The sequence below is a fragment of the Fistularia commersonii genome, chromosome 4 (assembly GCF_037954325.1).
Source record: "Fistularia commersonii isolate RoL2024-O1a breed Wild chromosome 4, RoL_Fcom_v1.0, whole genome shotgun sequence".
Taxonomy (NCBI): domain Eukaryota; kingdom Metazoa; phylum Chordata; class Actinopteri; order Syngnathiformes; family Fistulariidae; genus Fistularia; species Fistularia commersonii.
The window spans coordinates 21,924,159-21,947,445 of NC_141287.1; the positions used below are offsets into that span (position 1 = coordinate 21,924,159).

At 50.2% G+C, this 23,287-nt stretch overlaps 2 protein-coding genes across 18 annotated transcripts in view; one reads left to right on the plus strand and one right to left on the minus strand.

Annotated features, from left to right (window-relative positions):
• The first annotated feature begins 362 nt into the window (after positions 1-362).
• Positions 363-4,587, plus strand: myl1 (myosin, light chain 1, alkali; skeletal, fast). The gene is made up of 6 exons (XM_086146013.1): positions 363-597; positions 1,167-1,194; positions 2,234-2,377; positions 2,824-2,997; positions 3,071-3,148; positions 4,099-4,587. The coding sequence occupies exons 1-6, from the start codon at positions 457-459 to the stop codon at positions 4,125-4,127; spliced, it is 594 nt and encodes a 197-aa protein (XP_086002139.1). The 5' UTR covers positions 363-456; the 3' UTR covers positions 4,128-4,587.
• A 1,479-nt stretch (positions 4,588-6,066) lies between these two features.
• map2 (microtubule-associated protein 2) overlaps positions 6,067-23,287 on the minus strand; it is an 82,799-nt gene continuing 65,578 nt past the window's right edge. For 7 of the 17 annotated variants that reach the window (XM_086146007.1, XM_086146009.1, XM_086145995.1 and 4 more), the window contains 10 exons: positions 23,115-23,252; positions 22,173-22,234; positions 20,779-20,920; positions 19,866-19,934; positions 19,361-19,668; positions 14,733-14,825; positions 11,867-11,959; positions 10,289-10,370; positions 8,203-8,315; positions 6,067-7,813 (listed from right to left, as the gene is read on the minus strand). In XM_086146007.1, coding sequence (XP_086002133.1) covers positions 7,592-7,813; positions 8,203-8,315; positions 10,289-10,370; positions 11,867-11,959; positions 14,733-14,825; positions 19,361-19,668; positions 19,866-19,934; positions 20,779-20,920; positions 22,173-22,234; positions 23,115-23,252 — 1,322 coding nt within the window. In that variant the 3' untranslated portion in view covers positions 6,067-7,591. Of the gene's footprint in view, positions 7,814-8,202; positions 8,316-10,288; positions 10,371-11,866; positions 11,960-14,732; positions 14,826-15,998; positions 16,131-19,360; positions 19,669-19,865; positions 19,935-20,778; positions 20,921-21,133; positions 21,251-22,172; positions 22,235-23,114; positions 23,253-23,287 lie in introns of all 17 variants that reach the window. The other 10 variants (XM_086146012.1, XM_086145997.1, XM_086145998.1 and 7 more) reach the window with 10 other exon arrangements.

Below are 23,287 nucleotides of genomic sequence, written 5' to 3' on the forward strand. Positions count from 1 at the left end.
GAGGATCAGACGGAGGGTTTCTTTGCATTTGTGTCACTTTAGCAGAAAACGCTGTGTTTACACACCTCCGGACGGCCGCGTGTCTGCAAGTTACCCTTCACACACTTTCCTATGTTTTCATTTTCAATAAGATACATGCAATAAATAAACTCTCCCTGGTGCGCTGCCCTGTATGCTGTGTTTAGACACACACACACACACACACGCTCACACACACACACACACACACACACACACACTCACACACACGCGCACACTCATACACACACCCCCCAGGCCGCGCGGCGTCCAATCCCGACGCGCCGGCGCCTCTGACGGGCTCCAGGAGGGAAAAATAGTCTGATATATAAACGCCCCGAGGGGGACGTCTTGCTCCGAGTCTCCTCCACTCTGCGCTTCACTCCCTGTGTCGTCACCGGCCCCTGGAAACCTCCGCGCTTCCACTTTTCAGCTGACATGGCACCCAAGAAGGACCCCAAGGCGCCCGCCAAGAAGGCCGAACCCGCTCCCGCCAAGAAGGCCGAGCCCGCCCCGGCGCCGGCGCCCGAGCCCGCCCCGGCACCCGCCGCTCCCAAGGTGGACCTGTCCGCCGTCAAGGTACCCGAACGCCACGGACGCATGAGTCGGCGTGTTGTGCGGGGCGGGGGGGCCGAGGCCTGCGGAGACCCGGGGCTGCACCCGGTCTGACCCGGGTTGGAGTTCGGTCTTTCGAGGCCCTCCGGGGTCCATGAACCTGAGCGGCGTGTGAACACATGCGGCCCGGGACCGACCGGAACCCGAGAAGGTCGACCCCGGGGCCGGCGGGGGAGGACGGGCTCTCGCTCGTCCGCCGGTTTAGACGAGCACGATCGGGGCTATTCGGGGAGCCGAGAGCGAGCGGAACCCCGGAGAGCTCGCCGACGCTCAAGCCACGCCCCCTTCCGTCGGGGGCCGCGCTCGCACGGCCACTCCAAATTGGGGCAACCTCAAGGCGGCTCAAGACGGACGTCCACAGATGGGCCGCCGCCGCCACGCCAGGCTAATTTTGGCACGGCGGCAAATACATTCCTAGTTGCGAGCGGATCGATGGGTATCGACGGGGAGGGTTGGATCCGACGCAATGAAATCTTCTCAATACCTTTGAATTTAAACGCTGATTTGATGGAATGCCATTTTCCTTCTTTCAGGTGGAATTCAATGCAGACCAGATTGAGGGTAAGCAAACCCAACCTGAGCAGGAACTACATCAACACCAAACTCCACTCAAACAGCACAGCGGGATCCCTTTAAGACGTCTCTTAGACATCTCATCCACATTTTGATTTCCGATCGCATGCAAATCCTCTCCATCGCTGTCTCTGGGTTTCTACATAGAAACCATAGAGCGTTATTGGCGAGAGACCGTGCACGTTGTCAGTGCACGATGCGCACCGATGGGCCCGTTTTGGTTGTTTTTTAACGGACCTCTGCAAGTATTTCCTGTGAAGCGGCAGGTGAGCGAGCGGCGGGCCGAGCAGAGCCGGGGTCAAACACCCAGAAGCAGACAAGAAGTTTGGAAACCACAGAAGGTTAACTTTGGCAGCCGGTCGGCTCCTCGCCGTTTCATCACGCCGAGGCCTCGGTCACGCCGGAATGCGCCGCGGGCGTCCGTCGGTCCGTCCGTCCATCTGGCCACTCGTGGTGCTGCGGTCAGCATTCCCCGCTTTGACTGCCTTTAAAAGGAGGGGGCTCATATTCTCAGCTATGTTTGTCAATTCCAAGGTGGTCTTCTAAAAGAGGCCGCCGCCCCGCAGGGAGCGCCGCCGCCGCCGCCGCCGGCGGGATGAAAATAGTCCGAGCCGCGTCCGTCCCGCCGCCGCGTCAGCCTGAGGAGACGCCGGCCTGCGCCGAAAACACACTCACTCACATGACTTCTACACACAATATCTAAATGATAAAAGTTCATTATAATTACATGAAATAATCATTTGTAGGAAACTGTATCTATTTGAAATGATCAGGGTTTGAGGAAACGTTCCTCCGGTTTCCCAGAATATCATTTCTCAGCCTCTTTCTTGATGAGTTCAAGGTGTTCGACCCAAAGGGAAGAATCTCAGAAATTATAAACGCCGACGTACCCAGTCCATTGATGAAATGGCGCCCTCTTTCTCCTCTTCTTCTTCTTCTTCTTCTTCTTCTTCTTCTTCTTCTTCTTCTTCATCTTCCTCCTCCTCTTCATCATCTTCCTCCTCCTCCTTCTCTTCTTCCTCATCAGACTACAGAGAGGCCTTCGGTCTGTTCGACAGGGTGGGTGACAACAAGGTTGCGTACAACCAGATTGCTGACATCATGCGCGCTCTGGGACAAAACCCCACCAACAAGGAGGTGAACAAGATCCTGGGGAACCCCTCCGCCGACGGTAGGAGACGCACCCGCGCCTCGAAATTCATGCCTTCATTCGTTCATTTATCCACGGGTGTAAGTGAGGAGCGAGCGCACACACACACACACACACACACACACACACACACACAGGGGGAGGAGACCCTGTGAAGTCCAAAAGCTTCATTTTGAACAAAGCAGTCAATTCGCGGGTGGTTCCGGGCGACTGGAGTCCGCCGGTAGATTTAATGGAATAAAAGCAAAGTAAAAGCTCAGCATTTTCCCAAATGATCTCTGCATTATCTCTCGAATAAAGCAAATGAAATAAAATGCAAGATTTTCCTTTCTATCGCTTAGCCAGCTGATTTCTATTGGCCGATACACGTTTCACCTTTGCCACGCCATAAAATAACTATATTTTAAACGGAAACCAATATGGATGTAAAAATCCAAAGAAAATAATGCGCGACGCTCCCCTTCCAGACATGGCCAACAAGAGGGTAGAGTTCGAGGGCTTCCTGCCGATGCTCCAGACCATCATCAACAGCCCCAACAAGGCCGGATACGAGGACTACGTCGAGGGTCTGCGCGTCTTCGACAAGGAGGGCAACGGCACGGTGATGGGCGCCGAGCTGCGCATCGTCCTGTCAACGCTGGGTGAGTGACGGCGGGGGGAGGATCCGCTTCGCGTTACCGTTCGGCGCTGAACGTCTGCCGCCTTCCTCCGCAGGAGAGAAGATGACCGAGGCCGAGATCGACGCTCTCATGGCCGGACAGGAGGACGAGAACGGCTGCGTCAACTACGAAAGTGAGGAGCCGCCACGCGCCGACGCACGCCGGCACCTTTTCAAATCAAACCTACGGACGGCGGCCGCATTATTATCCAGACACGCATCCGTCAAACTGCATCGATCGTCACATAGTTGAACCGAAAGAATCTGAAATTAGCGATAACGTTCGACAGGATGACATATTTCGGATGTGAAGTGAATTCATATTTCCCGGAACCGCTTTACCCTCGATAATTTCTTGCTGATTTTTTTACATTTTGCGCTGATTGCTGCCGGCTCAAGCTAATCTCCGAGGCACCGGTGCAGCACTTTGAGATGGAATAATGATCGGCGTGGTCCCTTTCCCACGGAAAGAGCAAATTTCAGAGACACATAAAGGGAAGTCAGAAATATACTGCTCCAAAAAATCAAGGGAACACTTGAACAACACAATGTAACTCCAAGTCAGTCACACTTGTGTGAAATCATAGTGTCCACTCAGGAAGCAACACACATTCATTTGGACTTGTTTTAAGGACATTACATCAAAGTTGGATCAGCCTGGAGTTTGTTTTTACACTTTAATTTGGAGTGTGATTCCTAATCCAGACCTCCATGGGTTGATACAATTGATTTCCATGGATCATTTTGGTGTGATTTTGTTGTCAGCACATTCAACTGTGTAAAGAGCAAAGTATTTCATAAGAATATTTCATTCATTTAGATCTAGGATGTGTTTTTTAAGTGTTCCCTTTATTTTTTGGAGCAGTGTAATTCATGTATCAGAGAATTGCCAGAACCTCAAGGTGACTCTGGACAAACGTAAGAAAAGAACGCAGGAAGTGCTAGCGAGGATGCAGTGCAGCGACAGCGCCTCACCGTGTCAGCCGGCGCTAAACATTTCAATTCCAGCACTGCATTTTGACTGAAATTCTCCCTCTTTCTCTTTCTTTCTGTCTCTTTCTCGCCGCCCGACCGTCACTTGCAGGCTTTGTCAAGCACATCATGTCCGTCTAAGGACCCGCGGCCTGAGCGTCGAGCCTCCGCCGCGCGCAGACCCCATGGTGTCGAGACATTCGCTCGCCGTTTCCTGCACCACCTGAGGAAGCAGGGGGAACAAAAGGACTATGTCATTTCTGAAAGCCTTTTTTCTTTTTTTTTTTTTTCTTTTGTTCAGTTCATTTTTTTTTCCTCTTTTCGTCAACCGGTGCTTTTTTTTTCTCCTCTTCCGGAAGCCGTGTGAAATTCTCACCAGATTTTTTTTTTTTCCTTGTCGTCTTCCTCTCCGTTTTCACCCGTCGAGTCCCCCCGTCTTCGAACGGAGGAGGAATAATCCCGAATCTCGCAGTGACTTGTTCGGCCCGGGACCGGCCGTCGCAACGAATCACTCTTTGCCCGATCCATCCCTAAGTCTTAACTTATTGTACCCTCCTCTGCCATTTCACAATAAACTTTTCACGAGCTCCCATTTTCCTAATTTCTGACTCCGTATTTTTCATGCAAGTCATTTTAGCCAGACGTCCACTCAAGCAAATAGCTTTTCCAGAGACGAGGATATTTACCGTCCTGGGCTGCTTTCATTCACTCAGAGTTTACATACAAAGCAGGGATGGCGGTCTGAAGAGTGTGTGTGAGTGTGTGTGTGTGTGTGTGTGTGTGTGTCAGCTGTTTATTCGTAAGGAAACGAGTTTCTCGCTGCCTGATTTGAGGCAAGACTGCAAATTCGCATGGTGGATTGTTCCGGCAGCGTACGGAGGAGAGACCAGGGAACAAGAGGAAGAGCTGATTCTGAGAATACAGATGAAATATCCAATCAGCTGATGAAAGAGTGAACGTTTGCACGTCTAGATGACGTGTGAACGTGTGAACGTGTGAACATGTGAAGGTGACGCAGCGATCCGGGGCCGAACCCGGCTCTCGACCCTCTGGATCCTGGCTGGAGCCTCCCGGAGCAGAAGAAACCAATGAATGAAAACGACATCATCTGAAGTCGGATTTCAACTCTATTCTCTGAATCATTTCCTTCTTTTCTTTTCTTTGACATCTTTTCCTTTAATCCCCGCTTTTCTCTCCTGCTCCGGCTTCTCGGCGCTGCTCGGAGCGCCTCGTTCTTGTCCTGGACAGGTTTGTGGAGTGGTGTGGACTGAACCACCTGCAGCTCAGTGTGTCCAAGACAAAGGAGCTGGTGGTGGATTTCAGGAAACAAAGGACCCACCTGAACCTGGTCACCATCAGAGGTACTGAAGTGGACATTGTGGACACCTACAAGTGCCTGGGTGTCCACTTGGACAATAAACTGGACCTTGAACACCAACGCCATCTTCAAGAAGGGTCAGAGCCGTCCGTTCTTCCTCAGGAGGCTCAGATCTTTCACCGTCTGCAGGACCACGCTGCAGATGTTCTACCACTCGCTGGTGTCCAGCGTCATCTTCTACGCTGTTGTGTGCTGGGCAGCAGGATCAAGACAGCTGAGGCTAACAGACTCAACAAGCTCATCAGGAGAGCTGGATCTGTCCTGGGAGTGGAGCTGGAGTCTGTGGTGCAGGTGTCAGAGAAGCTCCTCAGCATCATGGACAACGTCCATCACCTCCTGCACGGACACTGACGTCCTGTCAGAGCTCTTTCAGCCGCAGACTGATACCACCAAGGAGCTCCACTGAACGCCACAGGAGGTCTTTCCTACCTGAAGCTATCAGACTTTTTAATTCCTCTTCCTTCAGCTGCAGGGAATCTTCAAATCTTTGTACTTTTTAAGACCTTAAAACACTTGATAGCCTTAACTTGACACTTTATATTTTATTGTATTTCTTATTCTCCCTCCTTCCTACTATTATCTATTATTGTTATATTTTTGCTTGAAACTCTGGTACAACAATTCCCTTGGGGATAAATAAAGTCGTTCTCATCTCATCTCTCTTTTTTTTTCATCTAAAAAGAAGGAAGCACTCCGGGTGGGTTTTTGTCCTTTTTTTTTTATTGTCATTAATTATTGTAATCGGTCTCATATCAAGGAGAGAAAATTGTAGCGTACATCTACTTGACCTTTTAAATACATTTACATTTGCTGTGGGGGGGCGGGAGGCAGGGCACACGGAGATGGGGATGCAGAAAGAACACAGAAGCAAACAAACAGTCTCAGTTGAGGGCAGAAGGCGGCAAATACCACGAATGGCGTCTGAAAAAGAAACGAGATCCACCACGTTTTCCTAAAGGACGGAGCCGAGTCCGAGCCGGGCCTCCGTTAACTAACCTCCGTTAACGAATCGCCTTTTTTTTGTTTTGTTTTTTTGTGTTTTTTTGACCTCCTCCCCCCCGCGCACATATTGCAACGAAACATCCAGATATGATAGCGTTTGTCGTGGGATCGTCGCCCGAAGACGGTCGTCATAGTAACCGCATCGTCCGCTAACTCTCGCGCCGCTATCGTAGGTTTCTGCCGCTGCCGCTCGAAGCACACGGTGAGCACGCCGCCGCCGCCGCCCGCGTCCCGCGGCTGCAACATTCATCCTCGCCGTTTTCTTTTGTCGGAGAAAAGAGATCGGGCTTCCGCGTCTTTTTTATCTTATTGCGCAAAACTGTGCGTGCGAACCACCGTGCGGGCGCAGGACGTCCTGCCTAGCGACACACAAAACCGGCCGTCTGACATCGTCACCAAGCGTTACACTGGAAACAACTAATAACTACAAAACATGAACTCGTTTCATTTTTACCCAATAATTGAGGAAATAACTTACTAAAATCCCTTTTTTTCTTAATTACAAAATAGCCTTTTTCCCTTGGTATTAGAATCGGTACATGCTCGTCATCGCGCGACCCGGCCTTTGCGATCACGCCGTCTTACGCCGTCACTTCCTTGTGAGCTCTTCGGGACGTGGAGATGATGGCGGGGAAACTGCGTTTTTGTACATGTCTCTATAGATATCTGTTTCATATATTATATATGGGATGACAGCAGTTACTTGCAGTAAAGGATGGTCGGTTCGTTAAGGGTTCTGGCGTCCATGCACGTTAGCAAGTACAACACGTGCTGCACGGTCTGCTGGCCACTTTAATTACACATACAGTAAATGGCCACGTAGGTTTGAAAAAAAAAAAAAGAAAAAGAAAAGGAAAAAGCTCTAGCTTCTTGAACACACCGATTCGGGACCAATCCGGCCGATACCCCATCCCACGCGCAAATACACACTCCGTCCCGACGAGGACCGGCGCCGAGCTACTCTACGCAACGGAAATCAAAGAGAGAAAGAGATCGAGAGGCCGGGAAACGAAAAGAAACGGCACATATTTGGAGTTTCGGATGAGGAGGACCAAAGGCAAGAAGCTTCTTATTCGAGTCCCTTAGAGTCGGTGTCTGAGAGATGGAGCGGAGATGTTTGAGAGTACAGTTAGGCTAAGGAAGTGGTCGGAACGGGCCGGCCCGAGGGCGGGGAGCGTCGCGGCCGCGAGGTTTCACCAGATCCTCCGGGGGGGGGTTTCGGTGTTTACAAACCCTGCTTGGCCAGAGCGGCGGTGACGTCCTCGGCCAGGGTCGCCAGCTGCGGCGACTCCGTCATGTTGATGCTGCCGGAGGAGGAGAGCTGGCTGTCCCGGTGACGGTGGGGAGACATGGAGCCGGACCGGCCCGGCGACTGGGCGACCATCTCGGCGCCGTGGTCCACTCGCGCTTTGGCGTGGTCGCGGAACATCAGCCGGTGGCTCTCGATCTGGCGGAGGCAGGCGGAGTGAGACATCGGACCTTTGGACCACATTGACCTTCCAGGACGTAGAAGCGCTCTTAAACTTGCAGGACGCGTCGCTCCGTTTCCACCGTCTCGTACGGAGTCGAAGGACTGCGTTCGCAAGTGACCGACGGCCGCCGCTCCACCCACGACGCCGCCACATTTCTAAACCGAGCCTTTAAACGTTGAGTAAAATCCCTCATGCGAGTGTATCGACTTCACGTAACGGGACTTTTCTCATCCTTAAACACGGGACGGTTTAGCTGCTACGACATGATCGCGGGGATTCAGCGCGTCTCAATATCGTGACGCTACAGAGTTACGGCACTGAAAGCGGGGCGCAGAGCGGGGGGTTTCGGGGAGCTGACACTTACCAGGACGCGGCCTCCACGTGGAGTGTGGTGAGCGCTATCCAGGGAACCCACCTTGGCTTGAGCTTTATCTTTGAAGTCCAACTTCACGCTCTCAATGCGCACATTTCCACCCCCTGCAGGGAATCAAGCTTTTAATGCCCAGAAACGGCCCTTTTTTTTCAACAAAAGTTCAACTCGACCCACGGCTCGGACCGGCAGGAGGTGCATCTGCGCTGCCACGACCTCACGGCCTCATCTTTCACACGCCCGTTCATCCTCGGACCACCCGCTTCCTGCTTATTTAAGTTTATTTATTTTAATCTTATCACTGCTATTGTCACTCTGTTTGTGTTTGTTTAGTTTTGGCTCTTTCAACCTTATTGTCTTCCTTGATGTTGTTGTTGTTGTTGTTGTTGTTGTTGCTGTTCTCTCTGCTGCCTATTTATTTGTGGATATATTTTGGTTGATCTAATTGTCACCTAATTGTCTCTCTCTTTATGGTTATAGTCATATTTATTTGACGCTTATAGTCCGTTATAATCTGTGACAAAAGGATTTCCCTTATGGGGATCAATAAAGTTGATCTTATCTTAGATAGAAAGCAGATGATATCTTAAGTGTGCGTTACCTCATATTCATGAAAGCATGCAATCGCTGATGGCATCTAAATAAGTAAAACAAACATAATATGGCACAAAATAACAATAACAATAATAATAATAATAATAATAATATCTAGTATGGTCCTTCCCCTTGTTGCTCTTCATTTCAGCGAATTAACATTTTTTTCATGTCTGATATTTAATGTCTCCTTTAGTATAAATCTCTAACAGAATTCATTTCAATAGTGGTTTACATGCCGATGTATATTTGGGCTGTACGATAGAGAAAGCTGTGGATGTGAGTAACAGGGACGTCAGGGTGTCGGGTGGAGAGCCGGACCAGCAGATGGAGCTGCAGGACCTGGAGCGCCAGGAGGAAGGTTTTCCCTGCAGCGGACGGGAGAATCCGGAGCTCCGAAAGGCCGACCGGCCCCGAAGGACCTGGTCTTACAGAGTCACCTGCTCCTGAACCGCCGTACCTTCGCTCATGTCAAGATACGCTCAATTCAGAAATGTAGGTAAACAATAAGCGGTGTGATTTTTATCATTTACTATACCGTTATTATCTCGACAATATCATCTGAACTCGCGTGTCAATTTCCTCTCCTGACTGTGGTGAACTCTATTGATGGTTTTTTGTCTGTGATTCTATTCTTATTTTTAATAATTACATGAAGTCGCAGACAGGGAACACATTTGGCGGTCTGCTTCAGATTAATAAAGATAAATGATGGCCCTTTTGTACGTAAGACTCCTGGAAACCCGCTCGGAGGATCCTGTTGGCGAATGTAGGCCAGCCTGCTGCCGCTGCAGCTGCACCAGGGATCCACCCTGTTTGCTCGCCGCAGTAGCAGGAAGTTACCGTCAGGAGTAGCGGCTCATTGAACAACGTCCGCTTTGACCTCTGCAAAGCCGCTGAAGACTCACATCCAGGCTGAACACCATCAAATCCTACGAATTCTAGATTCCAAACGCTGTAAATTGAAATTCAGCGTGCCTCCTTTGGGCTGGAAAGCTAATATTGTTTTCCGTGGGACTCCAACGCCGGACAAAAATAACAACGCCTGATTGGACGGAAAAAATAAAATGTATATATATGTACATGTATGACTCTGACTGCTACATACTGTCATCAGTGTCCTGCAAATCCCAATTTGACTGTTAACCAGAGGCAGCCATGGATACACGACTTTGTGACCCCAATATGACCCCCTACTTCTCTCTGACGCCCATCTGGGACCATCTGGTTCTGTTTGTGTGTCTCAGCAGGGACTGGATGACCTGTTCTTAGGAATCGCTCTGTGTGTGTGTGTGTGTGTGTGTGTGTGTGTGGTCTCTATGAAATGTGTTTTACGGTTAAAAGCGACTGGGCTTAAGCACATTTCTGTGTCTTGGAATCTCCAGGTGTCATAGTGGACGACCGCGAATGCACAGTTTGTACTTGAGAGTCAAAATGTCCGTGCGGTGGCGTCGGACTCTCCGAGGGCGAGCGGCTCCCCGGTTACCTGGTCGATGATGGATGTTGTCGAGAGAACCGCACTTGGAGGTCACGTGGCTCAGATCAATCTTTTTGTTCTGTATCTGCACCTGGAAGTGAAAACATAAAAGAAAGGAAAAACAAAAAGGTCAGAAGCCCCGGCTGGTAGAATCTCTCGGCCTCCTCTTGACGTTCTCCCTGAGCGCGTCGAATACATCCGCGCCCCTCGTCAGACTCGTATCAAAAGCGCGCGGCGTTTCTGAGAACGAGTTCCTACCGCGCTCCGCGTTCCGGCGCGGGGACGACGGAATTATTAGCCAGGAAGCACAAATGCAGAACTAACACTCCTTGTATTTTGAAGTTGCGACCGACCAATGCAGAGCAGGTAGAAATAGCGCCGGCCCGTGTGCCCGCAAACTAAAAGCGCTCCGACACGTTAAACGCCTGTCGCCGAAGATCCGGTGCGAATAAAAAGCAAGGCGCGGTCGAAAGGGGCTCGAAGCGATGCCGGAAACCCTGGGATCCGAAGGCGGGAGAAGGTGAAATCCACGGAGAAACATGTTGGGGATTCAACCGATGCCACACAAACAAAGAGGAGCCGCGAAGCTTTCTAGCGCACAAAGACACAAGCGGAGAGCCGCTACGTCCTGGGACGCGCGTGAAGGCGCGGGTAGAATCCACGTTTATCCCAGAGCAGGTCTTTTTTTTTGCCTCCAAAGAAAAGAGACGGGAACAAAACGGGCCGGCGGTTCATCCTGAGATCATCCACAGCATCCACGGCGAGCCTCGGGTTTCAGAGCGCGTCCCGGCACGCCGTCCCCCGAGGCGGCGCTTCGGCTGCGGTTTGTGTCCGTGTGGGGAAACGTCCCGTCTCGCCGGAGCCTTTTACAGCTCGGGATGAAGGGGAGGGTCCGGGGCGGCCGGGGGGGGCTTTTACTTCTAATTTCATCGTGTCAAATTTCCAAACCGCACTGCTATTTTAACCAGCGAGTCTCGGCTCGAATGAGAAAAACAAAGAAAACAAAATTCAGCTTTTACATTTTTGTACCTGAAGGACCGACTGAGCAGTAGCTCATAAATCAGCTTTGATTGAAGCTGAAACGGCGCTGCGATGCTGACGCTCGCACGCACGCACGCACGCACGCACGCACGCACGCACGCACGCACGCACGCTTATCTTTTCTATCCAAATGATTTTGCCGGCTGGAGCCACAGGTATTCTCAAGTGACGCCCCCCTGGCAACGCACCATCTTCCTCAAACCGGCTGCAAAATGATGCACACAGCTGTTGCCTGGGTTACCTGCTGTTGCCATGTGCAACACAAAAAAAAAAATGTGTGTGTGTGTGTGTGTGTGCGTGCAAAAAGATACTGCTATCTTTTTGCTTTTGGAGAGCTGGAGGCCAGACGCTCCATCGTTAATCTTAAAATTCCACACGGGACACAAAGCACCGCTGAAGACGTGCGGATGAAGAGGACGCGGCCGGAAAGCATCGACACTGAGCTGCACGGACGGAAAGCGAGGCGGGGAAACGGACGAACACGGACAGAACACAAGACGGCACAGGAAGAACACGGAGACGATGGGGTCGCAGCACGAGACTCACGTTTCCACCTCCTGCCGAGTAGCCCCTCCTGTCCAAGGAGCCGCACCTAGACTGAACATGGCTATAGTCCAGCTTAACACTAGGGATGAGAACCTGCGGGTTGGAGGTGAGGAGTGAGCGGGGAAAGGCTGAGTGTGGCAGGAACACAAACTGTCATCCTTCAAAGTGAACAACCGGAGCGCCACAGATGTGTGCTTTTGGATTTACGTCGGCCTTACGAGTACGTACGCCGAAAAAAAAGGTCGGTGTTTCATAGGAAACGTTTCGGTGACGTCGTTCGCCGCAGGCCGGACGGGAAAAGTCGAGCCATCGTTTCAGTTTTGTCAAAACCTCCGTCCAAAACCCGCGGCCTTTCAAATGTTAACATTCGACGTGTTAACAGTTGCGGACCGATGTCGAGCCGGCTTTACGGCTATTGGAGGACGACGTCGGGCTTTTCCGACACGAAACGGACGTCCTGTGAGTCTACGCGTGAAGATAAATAAACACGATCCCGCCGTGATAAAGTGCAGTGAATAGAGTCTGTCTGAAGAATGAAGAAACACGTGAGGTGGATGAAGCACAGCAGCAGAAAATGAACGTGTCGTATTCTCCTTACAGCACCTCTAGGAATATTTTACTCTCCGTTACCGGTATCGCCGTCAAACATCTGTGGCCGAGTCCGATCAAAATAACCCTGAAGTTTATGCAAACGGCGAGCTTTAAATCCGATCGGGGTCCGAAACGGGTCTGAAGCCTGGACGCCGAAGCGGGAGGTCGTCCGCGTCGCTCATCGTGCAAAAACGGAGACAAGGTTCATTTCTTGTTTACGCTTTTTTCCTGCTTCTCCATCCGGAGCAGGGCTTTTTATCCGCATCCACAACAGAAGCGTCGCTTGAAGCCTCGGAGAAAACAGAACGTGCCGGAGGTTCGTCCTGAAAGTCCACGCGCAGACACAAAAAGGTCCTCCGGGGTTCCACGTCTCCTTGCACGGAGCATAAAGAAAGCCGTATGCAAATTAAAAGCGTCCAGAAGGCGAGAGACACTTCGATTGTGCCAGGAAGACACAAAGGGCTAAATGGGAATCTGCCGCAGAGCTAAGAAGCTGGCGTACCTGAGAGGAGAAGGAGCGCCCTGCACACCAAACACACACCGCCACAAGGACAGCAAACACCAACAACTAAGCAGGTGTCAGCACACATGGAGGCTACGGCGAACACACACACACACACACACACACACACACACTACATCTATACCTAACATGGAGGAGAGGCAGGGGAAGCAAGTAGTCAAGCATCTGTCAGGATGATACACACTGACATTGCGGTTGTGCGGAATATCACATAAAAACGTGACGAGTGAGTTTCCAGGTTGGTAATGGAAGCAAAGTATCTCTTTCTTTCAGCTAAACAGGGATGAAAGCTTTCATATAAAGGAGGCCTTTAAAAAGCCCTCACTTGTCCGTAAATAAAAACTCCTGGTGGCGCAAAAGGCTGAACGTCAGCAAACGTTGTGGAAATCAATGTGTGCCGGGACGTCTTGTCAAACAGTAATCCAGATTCACGCAGGATGACGGCGTTTGCGTCTTTTCAAATCCGATCACAGTTCGTGATCTTTGGAGATTCTCGGCGACGTAGTCGGAGAGTTTCGTCAAAACGAACCCTTAAACCTTAAACCAATGTGTCTCCTCTCGGAGGAGAAGGGAGACAGGAAGGAGTTAAAGATCCTGGACGAGCGTTGGGTTTGTCTGCGGGATCCCTCTTTCATCTGGGCGACATTAAGAATTAATATTGCATGAAATGACCTCGATGGCAGCGATGAAAATGACTCCAAATCAGCCGCGTTATCTCTAGAATGAAGGAGCCAGAAAATCCCAATTAGCAGCGGCGGACCACGATTAGCGCCACCATCGAAAACTTCAGAGGGACCCCGAAAATAAAAGGGGACAAAATCTAATGTCAACAGAAACCCCTGGAAGCAAAGACGGCGGGCGTCTGCTCCTCCATCCCCATCCTCCCTCTGCACTGGAGAGTCATTCTGCGGTCAGGATTTCGATGATTTATACATCACTTCACGTGCGCTTGAGTCGGAAGGTTCTATTCTGAAGCTTAATGCACGGGTGCGGCTGAAACACACGGCGGTGAGGATATAAACTACAAGATGGGAAGTAGAAAAACTGCGCCTGAGGCTACAGTAGGTAAAGGGACACTGAGCAGAACCACTGACATATACATATCTACATATCTACATATACACATATATACATATATACATATACACATATACACATATATACATATATACATATATACATATATACATATACACATATATACATATACACATATATACATATATACATATATACATATATACATATACACATATATACATATATACATATATACATATATACATATATACATATACACACACATACACATATATATATATTATACCATGTGAATGTGATTTTGTATTATGGATTTTTTGAATGACATTAAAAATCATGTCAACAATAAATAGTACACACAATACAATATCACGATATCAAAATGCCGTTCACCGGAAAAAGATGCCAAAGTATCCGGATAGAATTCAGTCTGAGGTCACCTACATGTCGTGTCTGTCACATCTGAATAAAGGAAAATGTTTTGGTAATATTCACTTTGTCTTCCATTTCCAAGCACCGGTAGTTTGTGAGATTCAAGACTGAGCTTTTGCACCGGCGAGGAAAAGGAAATACAGAGTCGGACCTTAAACTCCGGCCTCGGCAGAGAGCGGGAGGCGGGAAACGGGGAACGGCGTTTGCAGGAGGCGCCACAAACTATCTGGCTTGGCCCGCAGAGGGAGGAGGAAGGGGGTGAAGACGAAGGGTACGTACGCTGCCTCCGCGGGGAGACGGACGCAGGTTATCCTCAGAGCTGCATTTTGATTGTATGTGACTGAAGTCCAGCCTCTTGTTTAAAACGTGACTCTACAGAGACATAAAGAGAAAGTACGACTCGCACAAACGGCACCCAAATGATGACGGACGACCGGCGTGTTCGCTGGAAATGACTTTTCGTGTCGAAATAGACGCACAGCGCGCGGCCGCCGGCGTTACGGGAAATAAAACCACGCAATAACGGATTTGCGCCATGTTGACGAGTGCGGAATAAGTAAGTTCTTAACCTCTTTTTGATCGTTTGACTCGATTCTTAGCGGAAACAACCTCCCGTTTGTCCACTTTAAATACCGCACGTTTTCATGATCCGATGCGCTTAAAGACCGATCGAAATTCCATAGCCGACTAACAGACAGTTTTCAGATCATCCTCTACTTTGTTGCTTATTTCAAGAATAAGATGCAGAAGACGGGATCCGCTTTATGATTTTGAAAAAGTGAAGCATGCAAGCGTGTCGACGAGCCCTGAGATGTTGGGAAGCGACTTCGTGTCCCTGTAGATTATTGTGAGATTCCCAAGGCCTCTATATAAAGTAACAGCCACCAGGGGTTCTAGTGAGGCGCTAATCCTCCAAAGCCCTGCATGTGTGTGTGTGTGTGTGTGTGTGTGTGTGTGTGTGTGTTAAAGTTTATATCCGTGTTGCTTGATCCTGCTTTGTTAGAGGAGTCTGGAAGCGTCCGAGGCTATATTAGACACGCCTTATATATCCCTCTTGCTGTCGGAGGCTTTGGATGCGTTGTGTCTTTTCTTTCTTGGGCTTTTTCCAGGATGTGACTCAGCTGAGCGTGCAAACACCACGGCCTCTCCCGGAAGTCTCTGCGGGATTTATCCACCAACTCGCGGCTCTTGCTATCGTGACAAGTAAGTGGTTAATGCAAATACGGCGCCGTCATGAAACGGAGAAAAAATAGGCTCTTTCTTTAGAGAAACTCATCCGACGAAATGTGGACGTGCGATTTAGAAGCTTCGGTCGACACGCAAACGTCGATCTGATTTACGCTCGGAAAAGTTCATGTTTCTGCTTAGCTTGTCCCGCCGCCCTGCAGCGACCAGGAACGCCACTGCACGGCCAAACCTCGCTTCCTTTCATTCTGATTTCGCTCCATAAAGGCTGCATCGAGATGTAAACGACACCGCTTGGCGATTAAAATAACACGCTGAAAGATTTTGAATTGTTCTGGTGATTTGTTTCCTGAGGTGTACCAGCAGGTCGTGGGTCCAGGACACGCTGTGCGCCGACAGATACAGCGTGAAGGAGATGAGGCGGAGCACCGACTTCCAGATCCAAGAGGCCTTGTGTTTTTCCTCTGCCGGTAGAATCTGCTCCTTCTGCTTCTGCAGTGAGAGTCAGCGGACGGGTCAGCGGACGGGTCAGAGGACGGGTCAGGGACGGGTCAGGGACGGGTCAGAGGACGGGTCAGGGGACGGGTCAGAGGACGGGTCAGGGGACGGGTCAGGGACGGGTCAGGGGACGGGTCAGAGGACGGGTCGGAGGACGGGTCAGGGACGGGTCAGCGGACGGGTCAGAGGACGGGTCGGAGGACGGGTCAGGGACGGGTCAGCGGACGGGTCAGAGGACGGGTCAGAGGACGGGTCAGAGGACGGGTCAGGGGACGGGTCGGAGGATGGGTCAGAGGACGGGTCAGGGACGGGTCAGAGGACGGGTCGGAGGACGGGTCGGAGGACGGGTCAGGGACGGGTCAGGGACGGGTCAGGGACGGGTCGGAGGACGGGTCAGAGGACGGGTCAGGGGACGGGTCAGGGACGGGTCAGGGGACGGGTCAGAGGACGGGTCGGAGGACGGGTCAGGGACGGGTCAGCGGACGGGTCAGAGGACGGGTCGGAGGACGGGTCAGGGACGGGTCAGCGGACGGGTCAGAGGACGGGTCAGGGACGGGTCAGGGGACGGGTCAGGGACGGGTCAGAGGACGGGTCGGAGGACGGGTCGGAGGACGGGTCAGGGACGGGTCAGGGACGGGTCAGGGACGGGTCAGGGACGGGTCAGGGGAGGTTCTTGGGCCTTCACAGGCTCTCTACAGGAGGGTCAGGACAGGAGTGCGGTGCTCTAATGATATACGCCATTATTTTCAATGTGTTTTGGAAGTCGCAGGTCCAGGGCTGGTGTTGACGCACAGGGGACAGATTACAGGACAACCGTATCAAAACAAATGAGCGGAAATGACCTTTTTAGCTAAAGTGGACTATTTCTTTGCGTCCGATTTAGAACCGTAGAAAAGAATTAGGTCGCATCCAATGTTCTCTCTGAGCTGCACAACTGTGCACTGCTCGCACACTATACAAAATTATACAAAAGTTTTACTGTATCATTTTGCTGCATAGCTCAGTGAGTGACAGGTGTCCAGCCAATCAAACGATACGATGCATTACGCTACGCAGCCAATCACGGCACGGACAGCACGTGCGCACAGGCTCTGCCCGTACGTGCTATATAACAATACTAACCGTGTGGCAGAGTTAAGTGACGCTAATGCTAACATGCTAACCACTTATCATAGGGAAACGAGCAGTGAATGTGATCCGTCCGCTCACCGAACCAAAGGAAAAAAGAAATGCGGTTCTTTTAGGTTGGAATGGCTGTCGGACTTTGTGCAAATAGATATAAACATGCAGCCAAGCTAAAGTGGTAAACCAGTTTTCTGAGGGAAATATATGGACTAAATGAAACTATGATCCCAGGTGTGAAAAATTAGAGGGAATACTGGTCGCACCATCCTGATTAGCATCGCGTTCATTTGTGTGCATTTATTCACAACTTGTGTGTTCTTTTTATGATTGCTGAGTTAATGTTTTTAAATTAACTTTAAATGTTTCTTTTACGCGACGCCGTTACACGGGACACGTTCCCTCTAAAATTATTTTGATCCTGATTCTGATTGTCAGCAATTCTCAGGAGGATTTGATTTGTTTTGGTGAAATTTATTGCTGATTTTCAGGAAATGCCAAATGAGCCAAATGAAATGATTTGGATCATTGTGTGTCACTGATAAAAAATGCTACCATATTGACTCACAGCGAGTCTACATTGAGTGCGCGGGCTCAGCAACCAAAACACAACCTTCCACAGCGAAAGCAACACAGATTGACGACTTCACGTGTGAACCCCGGATGAAAACACCGGATAGTTTGTCGCTCGTTTCTTGCACGGCGGTAGCTCGTCCGGAATGCATCTGATGAAAACATTTCCCTGCAGGTCCCCGAAAACACTCAAGTAAATAACATCAACTGTTCATCGTCCCTTTTCTGCACAGCCTGCTCTTTCAGACAACAATTCCCTCTAAATCCTGCAAAGACGCACTTGTTCCCAATGAGCTGACCGCTCTGGTTTCATCTCCGTCGGTGGTTTTGACTGAGCCCGCGTGTCCGCACAAGAATACGAGCATTAGCACAAAGCTAACGTCTCCACCCGCCCCGATCTGCTGCAGATGCTTATTTATTGTCCGGCTGCGCTGGACAGCACCGACACAAAGCCGGTCATGCAGATGTCAAGCAAGCGAAGCGCTGACCCTCCCCTTCAGGCCAGCGGTGAGATCTGGAAGAAGCCACTGCGACGGACAGCTTGCTGTTTTATCGCAATCCGCACGATATCAGCTAGCTCCCGGCTAGCTCCCGGCTAGCTCACGGAGCTGCGCGGCAAGGCGGGACGTCACATTGTGGGAGTTCACCATCGCGCACCTCCTGCGGGTGCAGGTTTGGTGCAGAAACACCAACTATTAAATGAACAGTTGCTATTATTTCTAGCTAAACTGCTTGCAGAGCCGTGGCAATTCATGGTTTTGCTGACGTAATGTCAGAAGGCAGTAACATGAATCTGAAAAAGGCTCCACAGAGCTGTGATTAAAGGGTGTGTCATCCAAAAGCATACATATCATTGCGTTTTTCCTACTTTGGATTTTAAATGCAAAACCAGAAAAAAAAAACTGTTCCAAGTATTCCGGATAGATAAACTTTCACAATACGTATGTCACCTAATTAAGCATTTAGCAGGATGCAGTTTGAATGGTAGAAATGCGTTTTCATGTCTGGGCCTCTGAGACGGCACGCCGTCTCTGGAAACTCCATTAAAGTTAGTCAGGCGGTTAATTGTTTTTTTTTTTTTTTTCAATAGATATCACCTTTAAAAGTGCAAACCGCCATTTCTTTTCTTATTCTGTCGGTTCTGAGCTTTGAGAACGAACGTCGTGTTATTCCGCGAGTTATTTCCGAGCGGTCTTTGCGCGGAAGGAGTGACGGCCGGGAGACGTAACGGGGAAGGAGAGCGGAGGCGGGTGGAAGACCAGGAGACTAATGGACTAATGGCGTGGACTCGGGTTCGAGGACCGCCGGAGGAAATATCAAAGGGAGAAAAAGTAGATCGGAAACAATAAATACGATAAACACAAAGTAACCCGATGGCTGTGTATTCATATCTTTGACCGTGTGGATATTGTTGATTTACAGCCATGCCTGTATCTCCGTGTTCCTTTTGTCTCGCATCTCAAGGTAAAAACAATAAAAAAAGAGATGAAATGTGTCGGCGAGGAGAAGGAAATAACACGGAGCGTCACCTGGCCTCCTTTGGGCTGGTACTTGATGTTTTCCGTGGAGCCGATCTTGGACTTGACGTTCTTGAAGTCGGGCAGCGGCTGGTTGATGATCCGCAGCTGCTTGGGCGTGGTGGCGGGAGACTTGGGCGGCGTGCGGACCACGGCCACCTTCCTGTCGTGGGAGATCAAACTGAGGGAGCGGGGGGTTCCCGGGGTCCTGGACGAGGAGGAGTAGCTGGGCGGGCTTCCAGGGGTGATGGCGGAGGAGCCCGGAGTGCGCGGCGTGGAGTGGCCGCTGCGGGCCGAGCGGGAGCGCACGCTTTCCGTTACTAGAAAGAGCGAACTCGGCGTAAACAAGTGCTTTCCCGTAACATTTGACCGTCCTTACGACGGCGTCTCTCGACCGCTCCTCGCGCCGACACCGACCGAAATCCACCCATCTTCAGCTTCATTTGACGAGGCTGAGCCATTACAGAAATACGTAGATGTGCGCAAACCCGTGCGAAACTCAAGAGAATAAACGCACCGGCAGCTTTACCTGTCATGCTCGGGGCTCGGCCCGTCCTGTGCTCCGCCCTCATCTCGGGGCGAAACGCTACGGGGGGCAAAAGGAAGGTTTCAGATTGAGGGGTGCAATGGGAGGGAAAGCATTCATCTGAAGCCAGTTATGAGATTTAACATTTCAGGAGGATGAGAACGGGAGGCCTGGAGAAACACATTCACGGTAAGAAGGCAGAAAAAGGAAAACCCTCAGTCCGGTTAGGATCAGAGAATTAGAGCAAAGCAAAACACGGAGCCTTCCAACAACAAATCTCCCATTTCCATCACAACTAATGGGATAAATAACCTATTTTTGAATCAGGAGCGCGTCTGAATATTGTCCAGGTTGAAACAGGGAGACTTGAGTTCTTCTGGTTTTGAATGCAGGCATGAAAGCAAAGCATGAGGTTTTAGATCCAGAAGAAACAGCTGATAAATGATACAGCGTTTAAGATAGGATTGCTGTTTCTGCAAGATGATATTCATCCACCTATCTATCTATTGATCGATCGATAGCAGATCTATCTATCTATCATCTATCTATCGATCTACCTTTTATCATACTATTGTGCACTCCTTACCTCACTTGTTACTAAGACACTTTATAGTTTCACTGAAACACTTTGTAGTTTATAGTTTATTTTTATTTCTAATTCTGCCTTTTTCTTTTTATCATTTATTACTGTTATGTTTTCTGTAACTATGGCACAACAATTTCCTTCTGGATTAATAAAATTTTTCTTATCTTATCTTATCTTATCTTATTGATCGATCGATAGCAGATCTATCTATCTATCTATCTATCTATCTATCTATCTATCTTCCATCCATCCATCTATCTATCTATCTCTCTATCCTGCAGTTTTCCTTCTCCAGAGCAGTGACAGAGTGTGGTCCACCTGTGGGTCTGCGAGGAGCAGTAGAACCAGAGCTGGTGATGGAGGTTGAACTCTCCTCCTGGTCTTGATATCCACGTCGACCCAGAAGGGAGGCGTGGCGCGGCAGAGAGGACGCCTTGTCGGGGCTCCGCGACCCGCCGTCCTGCGGAGGCACATGCACACACACACACACACACACACACACACACACACGGAACAGCGACCCACAGCACAACCTCAGTCCCGTCGCCACTCGTATTCATTTCTTAAACACACACACACGTGGGACTCGTTTGACTTTTCAACAACGAATGTGTTTGCTACGTGTCCTGCGAGGAGCTCCTACAGCTCGAGCGCCGCGCTGGCGGCCACCTACCTTGGCTACGAGTCTCGGTAAAACCGAGGCGGTGGATGGACGAGGTCTATTTAATGAAGCGGCCGCTCTGGATGTGGAGGTGGGGATCTTTGTTAGTGGGAAACGATGCGCACGGCACTAAGATGGGACGGCGATGAGGCCATGCGGGTGAGTACCACGGCACCACGGCGTGGGACGAAATGTGACAGAGAGGTGGAAATAACAGCGTTTCAGCATGCGTGATCACGGCCCGGGAGCCGACGCACCACTCGCGAGATCACATCCGGCGCCGTCGTCGTGAAAATGTCGACAATTAATTAGAAATGAATGACACCCGAACACAAAACACTCATGCTCATGCTCAGATTCAGTGGCACAGCAGATAATATTGAGTGGCGTGATGGAAGACGGTAAATAGAAAATAAAAGCGGAATCCAAATTGGACTCCAAGTGAGGAGACGACCACGACAGCATACATGACATTTAAGATACGCAGAAAATGTCTCATTTCGCACACAATAACTGTCATTATTTTGGCGGAGGAGTAAAATGGAGTCGCGACCGCGGCCGGCGGTGAAATGTCACCGCTCGATTTTTCCGACCGCTCGATCTAAACGACCGTCTTCTGCGAGGCGACGACGCAACGAAACCGCGTCCCAAACGCAAACGCCATTGAGAATGATTGACAACAGACTGAGGCACAGAGGATCGGCGCTAAAATGCAGTTTCTCACGTCGGGATCGTAACGCCGATAAAGACGGAGGCGAGCGCCGGCTTGGAGGCCGCGAACGCTCTTTATCCAAGGAGTTTCTGTTCTTCCTCCAGGTCACGGGATCCCGAGCTGAGCGGACGATCGCCTCGCCCAGACCCCGATATTAGAATATCAGCGGGGTTCATTTACGTCGTAAGTCCAGAAGCCAAAGGTCCTAAACTCTCAAACTCATTCGACGGGATACTTTCACACGAAGGGATAAGATCCGTCCGTAAAACAGACGGCTTCTATCCTGGGTGTTTCGCGCCTCCGGCGGCTGTGCACGCGCTCTGGTGCGCACGTACTCACCCATGCTCTTTCGTGGGACCGTCTGGCAACACTGAAAGAGTGACGACTGTCTGGTAGCGACTCTAGGAGAGAAATGACAATGTCAGTGATTCTCGGCAGTGCAAAGCCTCATCAAGGAGGGGGAACGGAGAGGCTGAAGGTGCTCACGCTGGAAAATACACTCTTAAGATGCATTTAAATGAAGGATATGAATTCCAAAATGCTTTAGGACAGAGACCAATCAGGTGTATGACAATAAAATAGGAAAAATGGGCCCTTAAACATCCGTGCACGCAAACGCTAGAGCGGATACTGATTCACTCCAGACCCGTCAGCCGTTTTACACCCGTTCCAGACTATCTTGACTCCAGAAACACAAATAAGACACAATAACACAATCAGCTCACAGATGCACGTGGAAATATGGCACAGATACACAAAAGAGGAATTCACAGTGCTCGGGTGACCCTTTTTTTTTTTTTGTTTTGTTTTTTTTCAACACAAATGAAGAATGGACTAAATGAACAAAAAACGTGACATCAAATCAAATCAGTAAAGCAGTTGGATTTTATTGAAAATAATGCAAAAGACACAGACGTTAAATCATAAGATGGAATAAGTAAATGCAGTGAATAACGAGAGGGGCTGAGTCGAGAGCAATTTGGCCCTGGTGACTTTTGGACAGGTCGAACTCCTCGTAAAACAATAATTCAAGTCAATAAATAAAATAAAAAGATTAAGGGGACATGAATTAGTCTGACGCTATCAGATGCGAAGGCGGCTCGGACAAAAAAAATCAAAATTTGCAACCCGAGCGTCTCCGCCGGACAAACCACGCTGGCGAATCCTTTCCACTCGACCCCTCGGGACGGAACAGAAATGAAATGATGGAAAATGTCGACGGGCGCGTGGACACGATGAAACGAGGTTTGTCCGCCGGAGGTGACGGCGGCGACACGTCACCTGTGGGTCTCCTCCTGGGGCAGGAGTGGTGCTGCACCGGGCGGGTCTGACGGACGGCCGGTTTCCCCGAGCTCCTCTTGGACGGGGACGGAGTCTGAGCCTCCATTCTTTTGGCTAGCTCCGTCTTCTTTATCACAGCTACACAGCAGGAGGGACAAGGAAGTCCACGTCAG